The 14189-nt window shown below is 46.1% G+C and overlaps 1 protein-coding gene across 1 annotated transcript; it reads left to right on the top strand.

Moving 5' to 3' along the window:
• The first annotated feature begins 1049 nt into the window (after positions 1 to 1049).
• LOC118095905 (perforin-1-like) lies at positions 1050 to 7562 on the top strand. Its single transcript, XM_035137233.2, has 3 exons — positions 1050 to 1827; positions 3533 to 4148; positions 5127 to 7562. The coding sequence occupies exons 2-3, from the start codon at positions 3577 to 3579 to the stop codon at positions 6220 to 6222; spliced, it is 1668 nt and encodes a 555-aa protein (XP_034993124.2). The 5' UTR covers positions 1050 to 1827; positions 3533 to 3576; the 3' UTR covers positions 6223 to 7562.
• Positions 7563 to 14189: the final 6627 nt, after the last annotated feature.

The following is a 14189-nucleotide window of genomic DNA, read 5'->3' as shown; positions in this document are numbered from 1 at the left end:
AACATCCAGTGTTTTTTTCTCTATCTTGAAGGGTTACAAAAAAACAAAGCAGTTTCCTCAAACCTTCAGGTTATCTCTGTCAGGTCCTCCCTCAAAGACTGAAGGGGTGAGATGTGTGGTGAGGAATCTAACAAGTTCCGATATTGTTTATGTTGAGAGTTTGGACAGTTCTCAAAAGAGACATGGAGGTGAGCAAACTGGGTAGAGGTATGGGGATAATATCCTAGCTGAGCAGTTTCCCCACTTTCCCCCTCCGCTATGAAGAATTTCAGGATCAAAATGTTTTCCACCCTAGGGGCGGGGGGTTGTTGTTGTCGGCACCCATCTGTCTTAAAAGTCAATGGAGTATGCTTCCGGGGGTGAAGTCGAACTGCGGCATTAGCAGCCCTGAAGTGATATTCAGTGGTGTGCAAGCCTGGACAGTGAGCATGCCCAGATGACAGGCCCCCACTCTCGGCCTTGCTGATATGGTCCAGAGAAAAGCAGAACAAGATATACAGGCTCCTATTTGTGGAAACATTTACAAGGGGGGTTGGCACTTCTGAATAGCTGCCATTTGAAATAAATAATTACCTCGTGAGTCCGTAAGGGGTTTGAAGGACTCCCCTAGAAGATGGGTTTGAATTACTCTGCAGGATGAAACTACAATATTTTTTTCTAGTTTCTCCCTTTGCTCTTGAAAAGGCACACTTCAATTCATTGGGTTAAGAAACTCCTGGAATATGCTCCATAGAGGTTAGCTGTCCATATATTATGTGTAACCCAGCTATGGCTTGCACATGAGAGTAGATACAACCTCCTTGGAGAAGCCCACATTTTACCACTGGATCAAATGAAACAGGGCCTGGGCCTGGGGGCGGGGCAAAGTATACCTCAATTTTTTTGTGCACGGAGAATACGACCTTAGGGGTGACATCTTCAGTGGCACCGTCAAAATTTTCTCCCAAGGTCAAGAAAGGAGGACCAGGCTCATTGAAGATAATGACAACCCATGAAACCCTGGATTTGGGACTTCAATGCTAACAGGCTACAAATGAGGTCAAGATAGAGATCTGGGACCAAGTTACCTGGTACGATAAACTTAGCATTCAGCCTGAGTCCCTCTCATCGCCATGGATACCAATTAAGAATGCCTGGAGTGATATTTTTTTAGTTTGTAGCACATGCGGAATGGGTGGGGTCCCTCTGACCTGTAGGCCAAATGTGAGTCACCAGGGGTTCAAATTTTGCCTGCAGGGCTATTCCCCCTAAAACCACACACCCCAGTCCCACTCTATATATGTGATGACAGTATGGGGCAGACTTACATTAGGCTCCTTATCATGCATGCTGATGGATTGATGGGTGGTTGAGCGAAGGTCAGCAGAAAGCAGGCTTTGGCGATGCAGCTATGTGTGGTGTTTTGAAGTCCCGACATTGGGACTTCAAGGAGCCCAATCACTTGACACCATTGTGGTGACTGGCAGACTTGCTCACTTGTCATATTTGGCCCCATGAGGCTAGCCCTGATAAGGATAAATAAAGATATGGCCTCTTGGAGCCAAATGGTTTCTCCACTTCCTGGCGCCATTGTAGCTCTTTTTATGAGGTCCCCTCCAGACATTTTGGGTTTGTTTGTTTTTTAATAAAAAAAAATTGGCTTCCTTATAAGGATTTTCCTCACAAAAATAAACAGTCCCTTTTCCCCAGTAGTGGCCGCTCACTATCCTGTTATGATTGTTCCTGTTTTGTCTTCATTTTTAAACCTCAAATAGACAAGAGTTTAAAGCAGTTCTCTCAGGCTCACCCATGTAGAAAACTTCTCTTTTCCACTGGACGCTGCCAAAGGTAAGAAAGAATCACCCTTCGAAGCTCTTGTTTTTTTAAGGTGCAAATGCTTTGTGACTGTAGCAGTCCTTGAATGTCAGGCTGGAAACATTAAATCACACCCAGAGGCCTTTAGTGTTTGCAGAAGTGGGACAGATAAAAGGATGGGGTGTTAAGAGGGTTTGAGATTGGGGTTCACCCTTCTTTTTCCTTTTCTTCTTCTCCTTCTCTCTCCCTCTCACAGAAACCACTTTTCAGGAAAGCCACCAGGAAACCCCTCCCTCTTACACAGACACAGAAACACACACACAACACACTGGCCTTTGTTATTCTCCTGTAATCCAAGACATGTGTGCCAGAATTAGAAGCAGCTGCAAAAGAAGGAAGCGGCAAGGTCAAAGAAGCATCCTATTTGCTGAGAACGTGATTGGAAACTGTCCTGTTTGTTTTCGGGGCAGAGGGCTGAGTGAGTTTCTACCCATCCAATCTCTGTTTAGTGAGAATATGAAAGAGAAAGTAGGTCAGTGGGAGAGGGAGGGAATTGGAAAAATAGCCTGTGGGTAGGAACAGAGATGGAAAGACAAGTTGTTATAGCGCCATGTAATACACTGAGAGGGCAAAGCAGTTTGGAAATGACAGAACGGGTAAGGTTGCCACTGCATTCATTTTTAAAATATTTTGAATGAGATTATATTGCACCGTATACCCTTAATTAAACCCACAGGCTGGAAGCCCCCCCCCCCTGCATAAATGAATATCATGAATGAATATCATGCAGAGTATATTTGGGTTCCTGCATTCCCAAGATGCAAAGATATGTAACACTTAAAGCTTTACTCCTTGTTGCAACTCTATGGCATGGGAAGTGACATCTGTTGGGTTTCTGCCTGTCACCAAACTATTAAAGATAGAGGGCAGGATAGGCGATGGTGCCAGGTCAGGAAGAGCTTCTGGTGACCAGGTGGTACCTGCCTGTTTTTAGATTGCAGTCGGAACTTCCATGCTTAGTTCCAGGGCTTCCTCTTAATGTTTACGTTCCTGCTGTACGTTCGGTGGCCTCCTCAGCCATGAAGTTCACTGGGTGGCCAGTCCTTGGGCAAGTTGCTGAACTTCATCCTAATGAGGGAATAGCCCATGTGGTGCTCTTCAGACATTGCTAGGCTACAGCCACACCCTTGACCATTGACGGTGCTGGCTGGGGCTAAAGGGAGTTGCGAGTCCAGCAACATCCGAAGAGCACTATGCTGGTCACCCATGTCCTTAACCCAATGTGGATAAGCTATGGCCCTCCAGGTTCCCATCATCCCTAGCCACTGGGACATGCTTGTTGGGGCTAATGGGAGCTGTGATGAACCAAAGTGTAGGGCCAAAGGTTCCCCACACTGGGCCTCAGGTACATTAGCAGTGGCCATGGGTCGGAGGGGGGGGGAGACCTACTTGGCATGTATAATGTCCCAGGCTCATCTGCTGGTAGCTCCAGTTCAGAAGGATCAGGTAGGAACAGGTGGTTTGAAACACCCTCTGCATGAGACCCTGGAGGGCTGCTGCCAGAGTGGACAGTCTTGGGTTAGAGATAGACAAATAGTGTGACTAGCTCCCTGACGCCCAGTACGATGAGAGAAAAGTTCATTTAAGCAAGGCTGTGTGTTTTGTTTGAAAAGAGGGGCTCACAGATGTGGGAAATGCCTAGACAGTGCAAAGAAGCCCTCTCTGTTTTGTTCCGCAGGGTAACTTACAAGCCTCCTGCCTCCTGGAGTGAAGGTTCCCATCATGTCCCAACAGCGCCTCTTGCTAACAGCCCTCCTCCCATTTCTCTTCCTACTTCCAACGACGACTTCCAGCCACTGCCAGACGTTCCACAGATCTGCCTGCATGAAGCAGGACACCTTTGTGCCTGGCCATAACTATATTGGCGAGGGGGTGGACATCACCTCTCTGGAGAGAAAGGGAGCGTATGTGGTGGACACCGGCCGATGGCAGGGTCCCAACGGGACGTGCAAACTCTGCCGGAATCCCTTGATGGACGGGCACCTGCAGAGACTCCCCTTGGCTGGCGTGGACTGGCAGGTGGTCCGCTCCTGCCATCGGCAAGTCAGCAGCTCTGTGGAGAATTTGGATGTGGATGTTGCCAACACAATGGCCACGGAGGTGAAGAACGACTGGAAAGTAGACCTGGGTTTAGAGATGGAGACGAACAATGGCAGGGAAGAAGACCCGGGGCTGCCTAAGGCCCGCGTGGCTTTTGCTGGGTCCCGGTCCCGGATGGCTATTTATGCGCATGAGAAATCCCGTCAGGACAGTTACAGCTTTGTGAGGCAAGAGGTCTCCTGCGCATACTACAGGTGAGCACCAGTAGCCCTCTCAAGAGGGACTTGCATAGTCTGGTACATTTTAAAGCAACTGCCCTGGTTGGGTGTTCGTTTCTGGGGCCAATTTAAGGTGCTCACATTAGAGTTCAAAGTTCTAAGTGAGTCAGGACCTAAGTACCTGAAAGACTGGCTCCTTCCCCACAGACTCCCTTGGGTGTTATGAGCAGCAGAGGGCCCCCTCTTGGTTTCTCTGCCACTCTCAGAAGCGTGGCCTAGGAAAAGACATTCTCTATGGTAGCTCCTACGCTGTGGAATCCTTCCCCACAGAGGTGTGTCTGGCATCTTCATAATTCAGCTTTCAGTGAATGCTGAAGACACACCTCTTTACCCTGCCATTCATTCTTTTCACTTTTATACATTTCAATGATTTTACAATCATTTTAACATTTCAAAAACGACTTCTTTTCCCCTCTTTCTGCGGTTCCATACATACATACATACATACATACATACATACATACATACATACACACATACACACATACCTACACACACTGCATATTCCAAATTAACTTAATTTACTCATTTATTCATCTACTTTAAAATATATACTCTTAAAAAACTGCAGGTTATTACAATAATCCTGCCAATGTTCTTATCTGTTTACAGTTTATTTGTAAATATTCCATAAACCATTTTCATGTTTTAATAAAATGTTTGTTATCTCAATTTCTTATTTTTTCCCCAGCAAGTTTTGCCATTTTTGCATATTCCATAAGTTTTTGTATCCATTTTTCTTTCGCTGGGACTTCTTTTGCTTCTTTCCCTGCCTTTTGACACTTGCTGTCTACATTTTTAGGACCCACCTTGTTTCTGTGATTGTTATGGTTGTTTTATACATGAATAATAGATAATAAAATAATAATCTTTGCTCCTTCAGTGCAGAATGCTATAAAGTTGCTATAAACTTGACTTACAAGATTCTGCTCCACTTTTTCTCTGCCTGTGCAGGATGAGACTCCTCCAAAGACCCTCACTGCTGGCCTCCCACTTCTCCCGTGCTGTGGCCAGGCTGCCAAGGAACAATAACTCCGAGGAATACCAGCATTTTATCAACATCTACGGCACCCACTACATCAGCCATGTGCAACTGGGTGGGCGATTGCGCCACCTGCTGGCTGTGCAAACGTGCAAGATGGCCTTGTGGGGGATTACCGCTTCCACCATCCAACGCTGCTTGAACTGGGGGGCTTCTCTAGGAGTCGACTGGCTGTTTGGCTCCACTTCCCTGAGCTCCGAGTGTGAAGATCTCAAGAGGGCCTACTCCCGTGGAATCCTTGAGGATGCCGATGCCAAGCAGCACATTGAAGTTGTGGGAGGAGATAAGCAGGTAGAGATGCTCTTCTCCAAAGCTGGAGAAGCCCAACTCTTCTCCGCATGGATGGAGAGTGCAAAAACAAAGCCTGGGCTGGTCTCCTACTCCCTCCTACCCTTACACACCTTGTTGAACCAAAGAGATCCAAGAAGGGATTTGCTGAAGCAAGCCATTGTGGGCCATATAAACCAGAGAGCCCTCAAGAGGGACTGTCCACAACAGTGTCCACGCTGGAGCTCCCAGAGCTCAGGTGAGCAATGCACCTGCTTGTGTCAGCAGGACGGCCTCAACAACGAGATGTGCTGTGCCTGGCAGCGAGGCAGGGCACGCCTCAAGTTTGTTGTGGTCAACGGATCCAGGCTTTGGGGCGACCACTTCACGGCCACTGATGCTTATGTGAGGATTTTCTTCCAAGGTCAGGAAATGAGAACCAGCATCGTCAGAAACGACAACAACCCTCAGTGGTCGGAAACCCTGGACTTTGGGACGGTCACATTGGCAGACCACAATTCTTTTGAGGTTCAGCTCTGGGACAAAGACGTCTGGCGTGATGACCTTCTGCAGGGCTGTTTCCACCGGTTGGAGGCCGGGGCTGGGACTATCCGGCACAGATGTTATGCGCCCCATGGATACGTCGAGTATTACTACTTGCTGGAATGTGGCCGCACATTGGGCGGTCCCAGCTGTCAAAATTATGTCCCCCTACGACTGCCAACTTCTCATTTCAACTAGCCACACCCTCCTAATTCAGTGCTTTTTCTTTGTTCCATTTATTTCAGGACGATGGGTTTCGTAGTCCGACAATGGCCAGAAGGCCACAGGTTCCCCCACCCACTGAGGGCAGAGTTGGGACAGACCCTATTGAGACAGATTCAGAAGAAATCTGGCAGATCTGGGGTTGGGGCCTCGTTGGTCCACATTGTTCTAAACATACAAAGCATCTTTATGCAGATTGAGACCACTGGTTTGTCTGGCCTTATACTCTGCCTGGTAGAGGCCAGGCTCTCAGGATCCCGCAGGCAGAGAAAATCTCTAAGACTGTTTCCTATCTCTGCTGTTTCCCTGAAGCTATGAGTCAGTGTCTGGAGATTCCCAGCTCCACAAAAGTGTGTGAATTTCTGTCTCTCCAACTCCTGCGTTACAAATACATATTTGTGTTTGCATATGCGCTTCTTTTATCCACCTCACCCTGCAAAATCCTTCATGGATTACAGACATTCCGGATTAGAAACTTGGTATTTTGAAAAAAATAAATATGTTGCAAGGGAGCAGATATAATGAGCTTTATTCGTTATAGTGGTGGTGAAGATAATCACCTTCTGCAGAACACAATAAAGGCCCACAGCAAGAAAACCTGGCTATCCCACCTCTCTTGATACAGATGCCCAGAATAACAAAAGTGAATTTGTTTTTAGACCTGTAGAGGAAGAGGTGGAATTCCACACCACAGGCTCAGCTGGGTCCAGTTGCTCCTCTTCTGGAACAAGAGGCTTTGAAAGAAGATTAGATAGATTCATGGAGGTGAAGGTTATCAATGGCTACTAGGCATGATGGCTAGATTCTACCTCCACTGTCAGAGGTGGGAACAGTGCTGTTGAGCTCAGGACCTGCTTCCAGCCTTCCTATGGGCATGGTTTATGGCGTTTCATGGGCTTTTCCTTGTGCCTTGTGCCCTTAAGCAATCTTCTTAGTGGCTATCCAACCTAGTGATTATGTAATCGGGATGTTTTGGTAAACACCATATGGGACCCTGGGTAAGAACGCCTAGTTCCCCTGGAATTTTGCACTGCTCAAAATTGGGGTGCTGTGTAATATTACAAAAGAAATAGTAGGTCTGTGGGAGAGGGTGGGAATTGGGGAAAAACAGCTTGCAAGTGAGAATGATCAGAGTAGGGAGAGATGAGTACCCTCAGTTGAGATTTCCTTCTTCTTTGCAGCATATTATGTTATAAAGTCACCAGCATCTTACAGATGTTTTACAGAATTTTACAACATTTTACACATGTTCTATTGCTTCTTTTATGATTGGACGTAAAATAAATTGATGGAGTGTTCCACTCCCTGAATGCCTACTGGATAGTACGGTACAATCTCATTTTATTCTCCAAAGTTTTAATGATCAATGCAAATAGCAACAGGAACAAAGGATGTCCTACTTAGGTCCTGTCTTAAGATGCACACTCAGGTAAGAGAATCCATTTGTGGCTGTTGTTGCAGACAACCCCAAGATCAATTAAAGATAAAATCATTTCTAAATTTAGATTTTTTTCTATAAAAACACCCACTCCACATAGTCAAAATCTCTGAATGTGTCTAGAGAGACAATTCCCCCTCCCGAAGTCAGATTCTGTGTCACACTGAGTACCCTTTGGATCAAGTCAACCATGTTTTGTCCAGGAATAAGCTTGTCTGATCAGTAGATGTAATCCAACCAATATGGACATTTAACCTGAAAACTATAAGTGGCAATAATAATTTGTTAGGCTGCATCCCGGGCCATTGACCACGCTGGCTGGAGCTGATGAGAATCATCATCATAATTAAACAATTGTACTTAACATACATATATGTGTTGTTGATCTATGGGATAGGTAGAGAGACGACTGCCAGTGCATAATCGGGAACAGTATAGTATGCTCCTGATCATGCAGAGGCAAGAGAAAGCAGGTTTTGGGTCCACAGCCCATCAGTTGAGCCAAGGTCAGTGGAAAGCAGGCTTTGGCGGTATCGCTCTACATGGCGCTTTGAAGTCCCAACATTCCCAATCACCTGACATCATTGTGGTGACTGACAGATGGGTGTCCCTGCCCCTTTGTCACATTTGGCCCACAAGGCTAGATCTAATAAAAATAAGGATCTGGCCTGTGGAGCCAAAATGTTCCCCCACTTCCTAGAACAATCGGAACTTCTTTTAGGAGGAGGCCTCTGCCAGACTTTTTGGGTTGGAAAATAAAAAGCCTTCCTTATAAGGAATTTCCTCACAAAAGCAAACGGTCCATTTCCCCCACTGGTGGCCAACTCACTATCCTGGTATGATGGTTTCAGTTTTGTCTTGACTTCTCAACCTCAAAAGAAAGGAATCTGAAGCAGTCCTCTCAGGCTCACCAACCTGCAGAAACCTATCCTTGCCACTGGGGCTCTCTGCCAAAGGTAAGAAAGAACAACCCTTCCAAAAAAATTATTTATTTATTAATTATGCGCAAAGGAAGGCCTTCTTGGCTCCATGACTGTAGCAGTCACTGACAGGCTGGAATGGCAGACTGCTTTTGGTATTTACAAAGGTATGGAGTAGATAAAGAATTGGGTGATAAGAGGGTTTGAGATGGGCTTCATCCCTCTTCTTGCCAGAGAGAGGGAGAGAGAGAGAGAGAGCGCCACCAGGAAACCCCTGGGTCCACCACCTTCTCTCTCTCTCTCTCTCTCTCTCTCTCACACACACACACACACACACACACACACACACACAATACACTGGTGTTTGTGACTCCTATAATTCAAACCATTAACACAAGAATCTGAAACAGTGGGAAAGAAGAGAAGAATCCAGTTTTCTGAGGATGCCACTGGGTGCGGTCCTGTTCGTTCAGGGGTGGAGGGGTGAGTGAGTGTCCACCAATCCAGTCTTGGTTTAGAGACATGCAAAAGACAAAGCAGATCAGTTGGCAAGGGAGGGAACTGGAAAAATAGCTCGTCGGTGAGAACAGAAACCAAAGTCAGCTGTTGTAGTGCCACCTACTACACTGAGAAGGCAAAACAGTTCGGAAAGTACAGAGCGGGTAAGCTTGCTACTATATTCATTATTTATTATTGTAAATGAGTGTATAGTCCACCATGTACGGTAAGCTGGAAGCCCCTACCACCCCACAGACACTCCCAGCCTAAAAGATTAAGATGCAGAGTGTATCTGGGCTTACACTGGACTGATGTTCGGCATTCCCAAGATGTGAAGAGATGCAACAGTTAAAGCTTTCCTCCTTGTTGCAGCTCTATCCTGGGGGAAGTGAGATACGTTGGTCTTCTACTTGTCACCAAGCTAGGGAAGAAAAGGCAACCGTACTAGGTCAGGAAGAACACCTGGTGCCCAGATTATACATGTCTGCTTTTAGATGGAATTCAGGACTTTTATGGTTAGTTCCAGGGCTTTCCTCTTCATAGTTACATTCCTGCTGTACATTCACTCGCCTCCTCAGCCATGAAGTTCACTGGGTGGCCATCATTAGAACTTCAGTCTAATTATGGAATAGCCAATGTTCATACATTGCTCAACTAAAGCAACATTGACAACTCTGGCTGGAGATGATGGGAGTTGCAAGTCCAGCAACATCTGAAGAGCTCCATGCTGGTAACCCAGCCTGTGGTCCTCCAGGCTGTTGCTGAACAAGGACTGCTAGCTGAACAATAGCTCCTACATTCCTGGCAACTGAGCCATGGTTGCTAGGACTGATGAGAGCTTTAGCTCAGCAACATCTGCAAGGCCAACGGTTCCCCACACCTGGCCCAGCATATACCATTAGGAGTGGCCATGCCAGTGGTAGAGCATCTACTTTGTGTGTAGAAGCCAACAGGTTCAGTTCCTGGTACCTCCAGTTAAAAAGGGTCAGGTAGCAGCAGGTGATATGAAAAGAGGCGCTCTCAAACGTGGGAAATGCCTGAATGGTGCAAATAAGTCTTCTTTGTTTTATTTCCCGTGGTAATTTGAAGCCATCTGCCCCACTGGGGGGGAAGGATCCTAGCAGAACAATCATGTCCAAACATCACCTCTTCCTAGCAGCCTTCCTCCTATTTCTCTTCCAACTTCCACCAACAACTTCCAGCCACTGCGATCGGCATGACAGATCCATCTGCATGAAGCAGGACACCTTTGTGCCTGGCCACACCTATATTGGTCAGGGGGTTGACATCACCACTCTGGAGAGAAAGGGAGCGTTTGTGGTGGACACCAGCCAATGGCAGGGCCCCAACGGGACGTGTATCCTCTGTCGGAATCACTTGATGAACGGGCAGCTGCAGAAACTCCCTTTAGCTGTTGCGGACTGGCAGATAGTTCGCTCGTGCCATGGGCAAGACAGCAGTTCTGTGGAGCATTTAGATGTGGATGTTGCCAATGCAATGGCCACGGAGGTGAAGAACGACTGGAAAGCAGATTTGGGATTGGACATAGAAATGTACAACGCAGGGCTGCATAAGGTGGCCTTTGCTGGATCTCATTTCTGAATGGCTATTGATGCACATAAGAAATCCCAGCGTGACAGTTACAGCTTTGTGAGGCAAGAGTTCTCCTGCATACACTACAGGTGAGCATCGGTAGCCCTCTAGAGATACAATCAGAGTAAATAATGAGTGGGAGTCCTCAATTGGATCAAACAGATACAGTGGTACCTCGGGTTAAGAACTTAATTCGTTCTGGAGGTCTGTTCTTAACCTGAAACTGTTCTTAACCTGAGCTAATGGGGCCTCCCGCTGCTGCTGTCATGCGATTTTTGTTCTCATCCAGAAGCAAAGTTCTTAACCTGAGGTACTACCGGTATTTCTGGGTTAGCGGAGTCTGTAACCTGAAGCGTCTGTAACCCGAGGTACCACTGTATAGCAATTCCAGTAGAGGTTTCTAGTGAACTGTGTTCTGCCCCCACAGGGTTCAGTTATTCATTTGTCCTTACTATTCCATTGTTAGACTTCTCTCTCAATTCAGATAGCATTCAACAAAAATCCACAAAGCTATCATACATAGAGTTACTGAAGATCACAGGGCACATGTAGAAATATTCACTTGCATTCCAATAGGCTGTTCTTTGGCTCTGAATGAAGATGGTTAGAAAGCTTTTTTATGAAGTTCTCTTAAGGAATTCATGGAGTTATGTAAGAACGAGTGAGTGCACCCATCTTCCTGGCATGCAAGAACTAGACTGAAGCAAAGGAGGAAGAGAAGGTTTCTTCTTGCTCTGGGCAGAGTCAATAGAAAGAAAGGATAATAGGAAGCAGGAAGCAGATCATCAGCTTGCTTGCAGGCCCAGATGTTCAGGATCAAGGAATTAGGGAAGTGGGCTGGAGAGGGTTAAGTGGCCAGGTCAGGCAGGACAATTGAGACCAAGAGCTCAGCCCCAGAAGAGCCAGGGGTGGGTCCTGGGAAACAATGTGCACTGGTTGATTGACTGATTGTCACTGGAGGCTCAGGTAACCCAGGTGCAGTATTTTGCTCCAGCACTGCCTGCTTCACCAGTTATGGGCCCCTTTGGAGAGAAATTATTTGGCCACTGTCTTCCATGCTCTGGTAACTCCCAGATTGGATTACTGCAATGCATTCTACACGGGGCTGCCCTCGAAGAACATTTAGAAACTTCAGTTGGTCCAAAATGCTGCAGCCAGTTTACTGGCTGGGATTTTTTCAAAGAGGGCCAGATTTGATGAAGTGAACATGCATGAGGGCTGATCAAAGTTTTTTTTTAGGGTTGAGGTTGTTGAGCTTTTTTTAATATTGAAGGTTTGAAGGTTAAAGGATTTTACTCCAGGAGATAAACTGCCACAGGGGCCGGATTAAATCGACCAGCGGGCAGGATTAGGCCCCCGAAATAGACATTGGACATGCCTGGTTTAGATCTAACATACCCCGCTACATTTTAAAGCAGCTGCATTGGTTGCCAGTTCGTTTCCAGGTCCAATTCAAGGTGCTCAAATTTGTATTTAAAGTCCTCTCGTATGTGTACTAGGGTGATGACTTTTCTACAACCTCATTTCCCTGTATCATAATTTGATGAGCTTTCATTAAAGATTAGATAAAATCTTACTTTCAAAGAGATTTGATAAAAAAAACCTCATGCACAAAATGATTTAAAAAAATTTATTTATCAGTTTTTTGACCATTTTTGAAGTCACTGTAAGCAGATATAAAATTGAACCCAAGCTTACATTACAAAGAAGCTTTTTTTAGCTGCAGTAACAGTATAGACGCCGCTAGAGGACGATGTTTTGCTACCTCTCCTGTGGGTTCTTTTCCCAGCATATCCGGCAGGGTCTGCTGGCTGAGTTTTGAGGTCCCAAAAAGGGGCTTTTACCTTGTGAGCTCTGACTCTTGAGACCCTTTGACAGCAACCACATAATTGTTTAAACTCCCCTAACCCTGCCGAAGGTTCTTATAATCATACAAAGCATCTTTATGCAGAGTTAGACCACTGGCTCATCTTACCTAATACTGTATACTCAGCCTGGCAGAGGCCGTATCCAAGCCTGCTTCTTTTCCTATCTTTGCTGTGTGTGTTTTTGAAACTGGGTAAGCCGCCAGTTTCTTTCTCTCCAACTATGTTACAAACACATATTTGTGTTTACATATGTGCTGCTTTCAACCCTGCAAATCCTTAACTGGTTAAGGATAGTCCAGATTTGAAATATGGTATTATAGAAAAATAAACATATTGCTAGGGAGCCAATATTCTGTGACTTTGCAGGCTTATAAGGGCAGTTTATAACAATTAAATAAATAATATCTTTTTATCCATGGTGGACTTTGTGCTCTCATATTTCGGCAGCGTCCTGTTTGACTCAGTGAAACTCAGTGCCCCACCACCACCACCTCTCGCACTCCGTTCTAAAACCACCTCTGGCCAATTAAAGAGATTACTTTCTGCAGTAAAGGCCCATAGATAATGAACAAAGTGAATTTGTTTTAAGAACTGTAGAAATAGCAGTGAAATTGCATACCGTAGACTCAGCTGGGACTAGTTTCTCCTTGTCTGTGGAGCAAATTGCAGAGGTCACCAATTCCAGAATGGATCCTGCCAGAGTTGTTCTGTTCAGGATTTAAATCTTTTTTTAATCCATTCTTTTTTTAATCTATCTACAGTATAAATAAAAATGTAGGCATTGCGCACGCGGAGGTCACAGCCTTTCTCCATAACTGCTGAACTGTAATGTAACAAATTTGGCCACAACGTCCCATGCCCATCAGGGAGGGATCTGGCATTAAATTTTTTCCAGAAAACCGCACCTTTAACACCTAAAATAATGATTAAACACACACACAAAAATGGCACCCAAATTAGACGTCACCACCAGAAGCTCTGAAGACTCCAGCAGCATCCAATAGAAAGGCAGATCGCACGCTGCCGCCTCCAAAGCTGTGCCGCCAGATGACATCACAAAATTCCACAGCAACCAACTGAAACAGTCTTTTTGCAGCAGCAAGGCCCAGCTTTTTCAATACGCCACACCATTCAGTAGGTGTGGGAAACAAACAGAATATGGGCCTTTCACAGGGTGAGGGAATCACAGGGATGCAGCACAACAAAGGGAGGGGGGGAAACATGGCGGGAGGGAGGGAGGACCCTGAGTTAGCCAAAGCAGTGGGGGGTGGGAACATTTTCAGGAATGGGGCGAGTCTTATTTTTGAAACTTACATTAGGGGAGTCCCAGGGTCGGAACAGGGCAGGTGAGGGGACTCTAAAGGGAGACTCTGAAGGTCCATTTGACACGAAAACTAGCCGTATAAAAATAAAAACAATCCAAATTTAAGTGGTGGAAAATGCTGGATGGAGACTAGTCTGAATTGGGTTATGAAGCCGCTGTTCGCTTATGCTTCACCTCTTCCCATTGTACTCAAGGTCGCTGGCCGTGAGTCATTCCCAAATCCCAAGCGAGCCACGGAGGCATCCGCGGGAAGGGGGAGGAGTTCCCCGCTTCCGGCTTCTCCTGCCCAATCTCGGGCTTCG

This window comes from Zootoca vivipara, chromosome 13 (genome assembly GCF_963506605.1).
Source record: "Zootoca vivipara chromosome 13, rZooViv1.1, whole genome shotgun sequence".
Lineage (NCBI taxonomy): Eukaryota > Metazoa > Chordata > Lepidosauria > Squamata > Lacertidae > Zootoca > Zootoca vivipara.
Note: the sequence above shows the minus strand (reverse complement) of the source record. Positions and strands in the feature narration are given on the sequence as shown.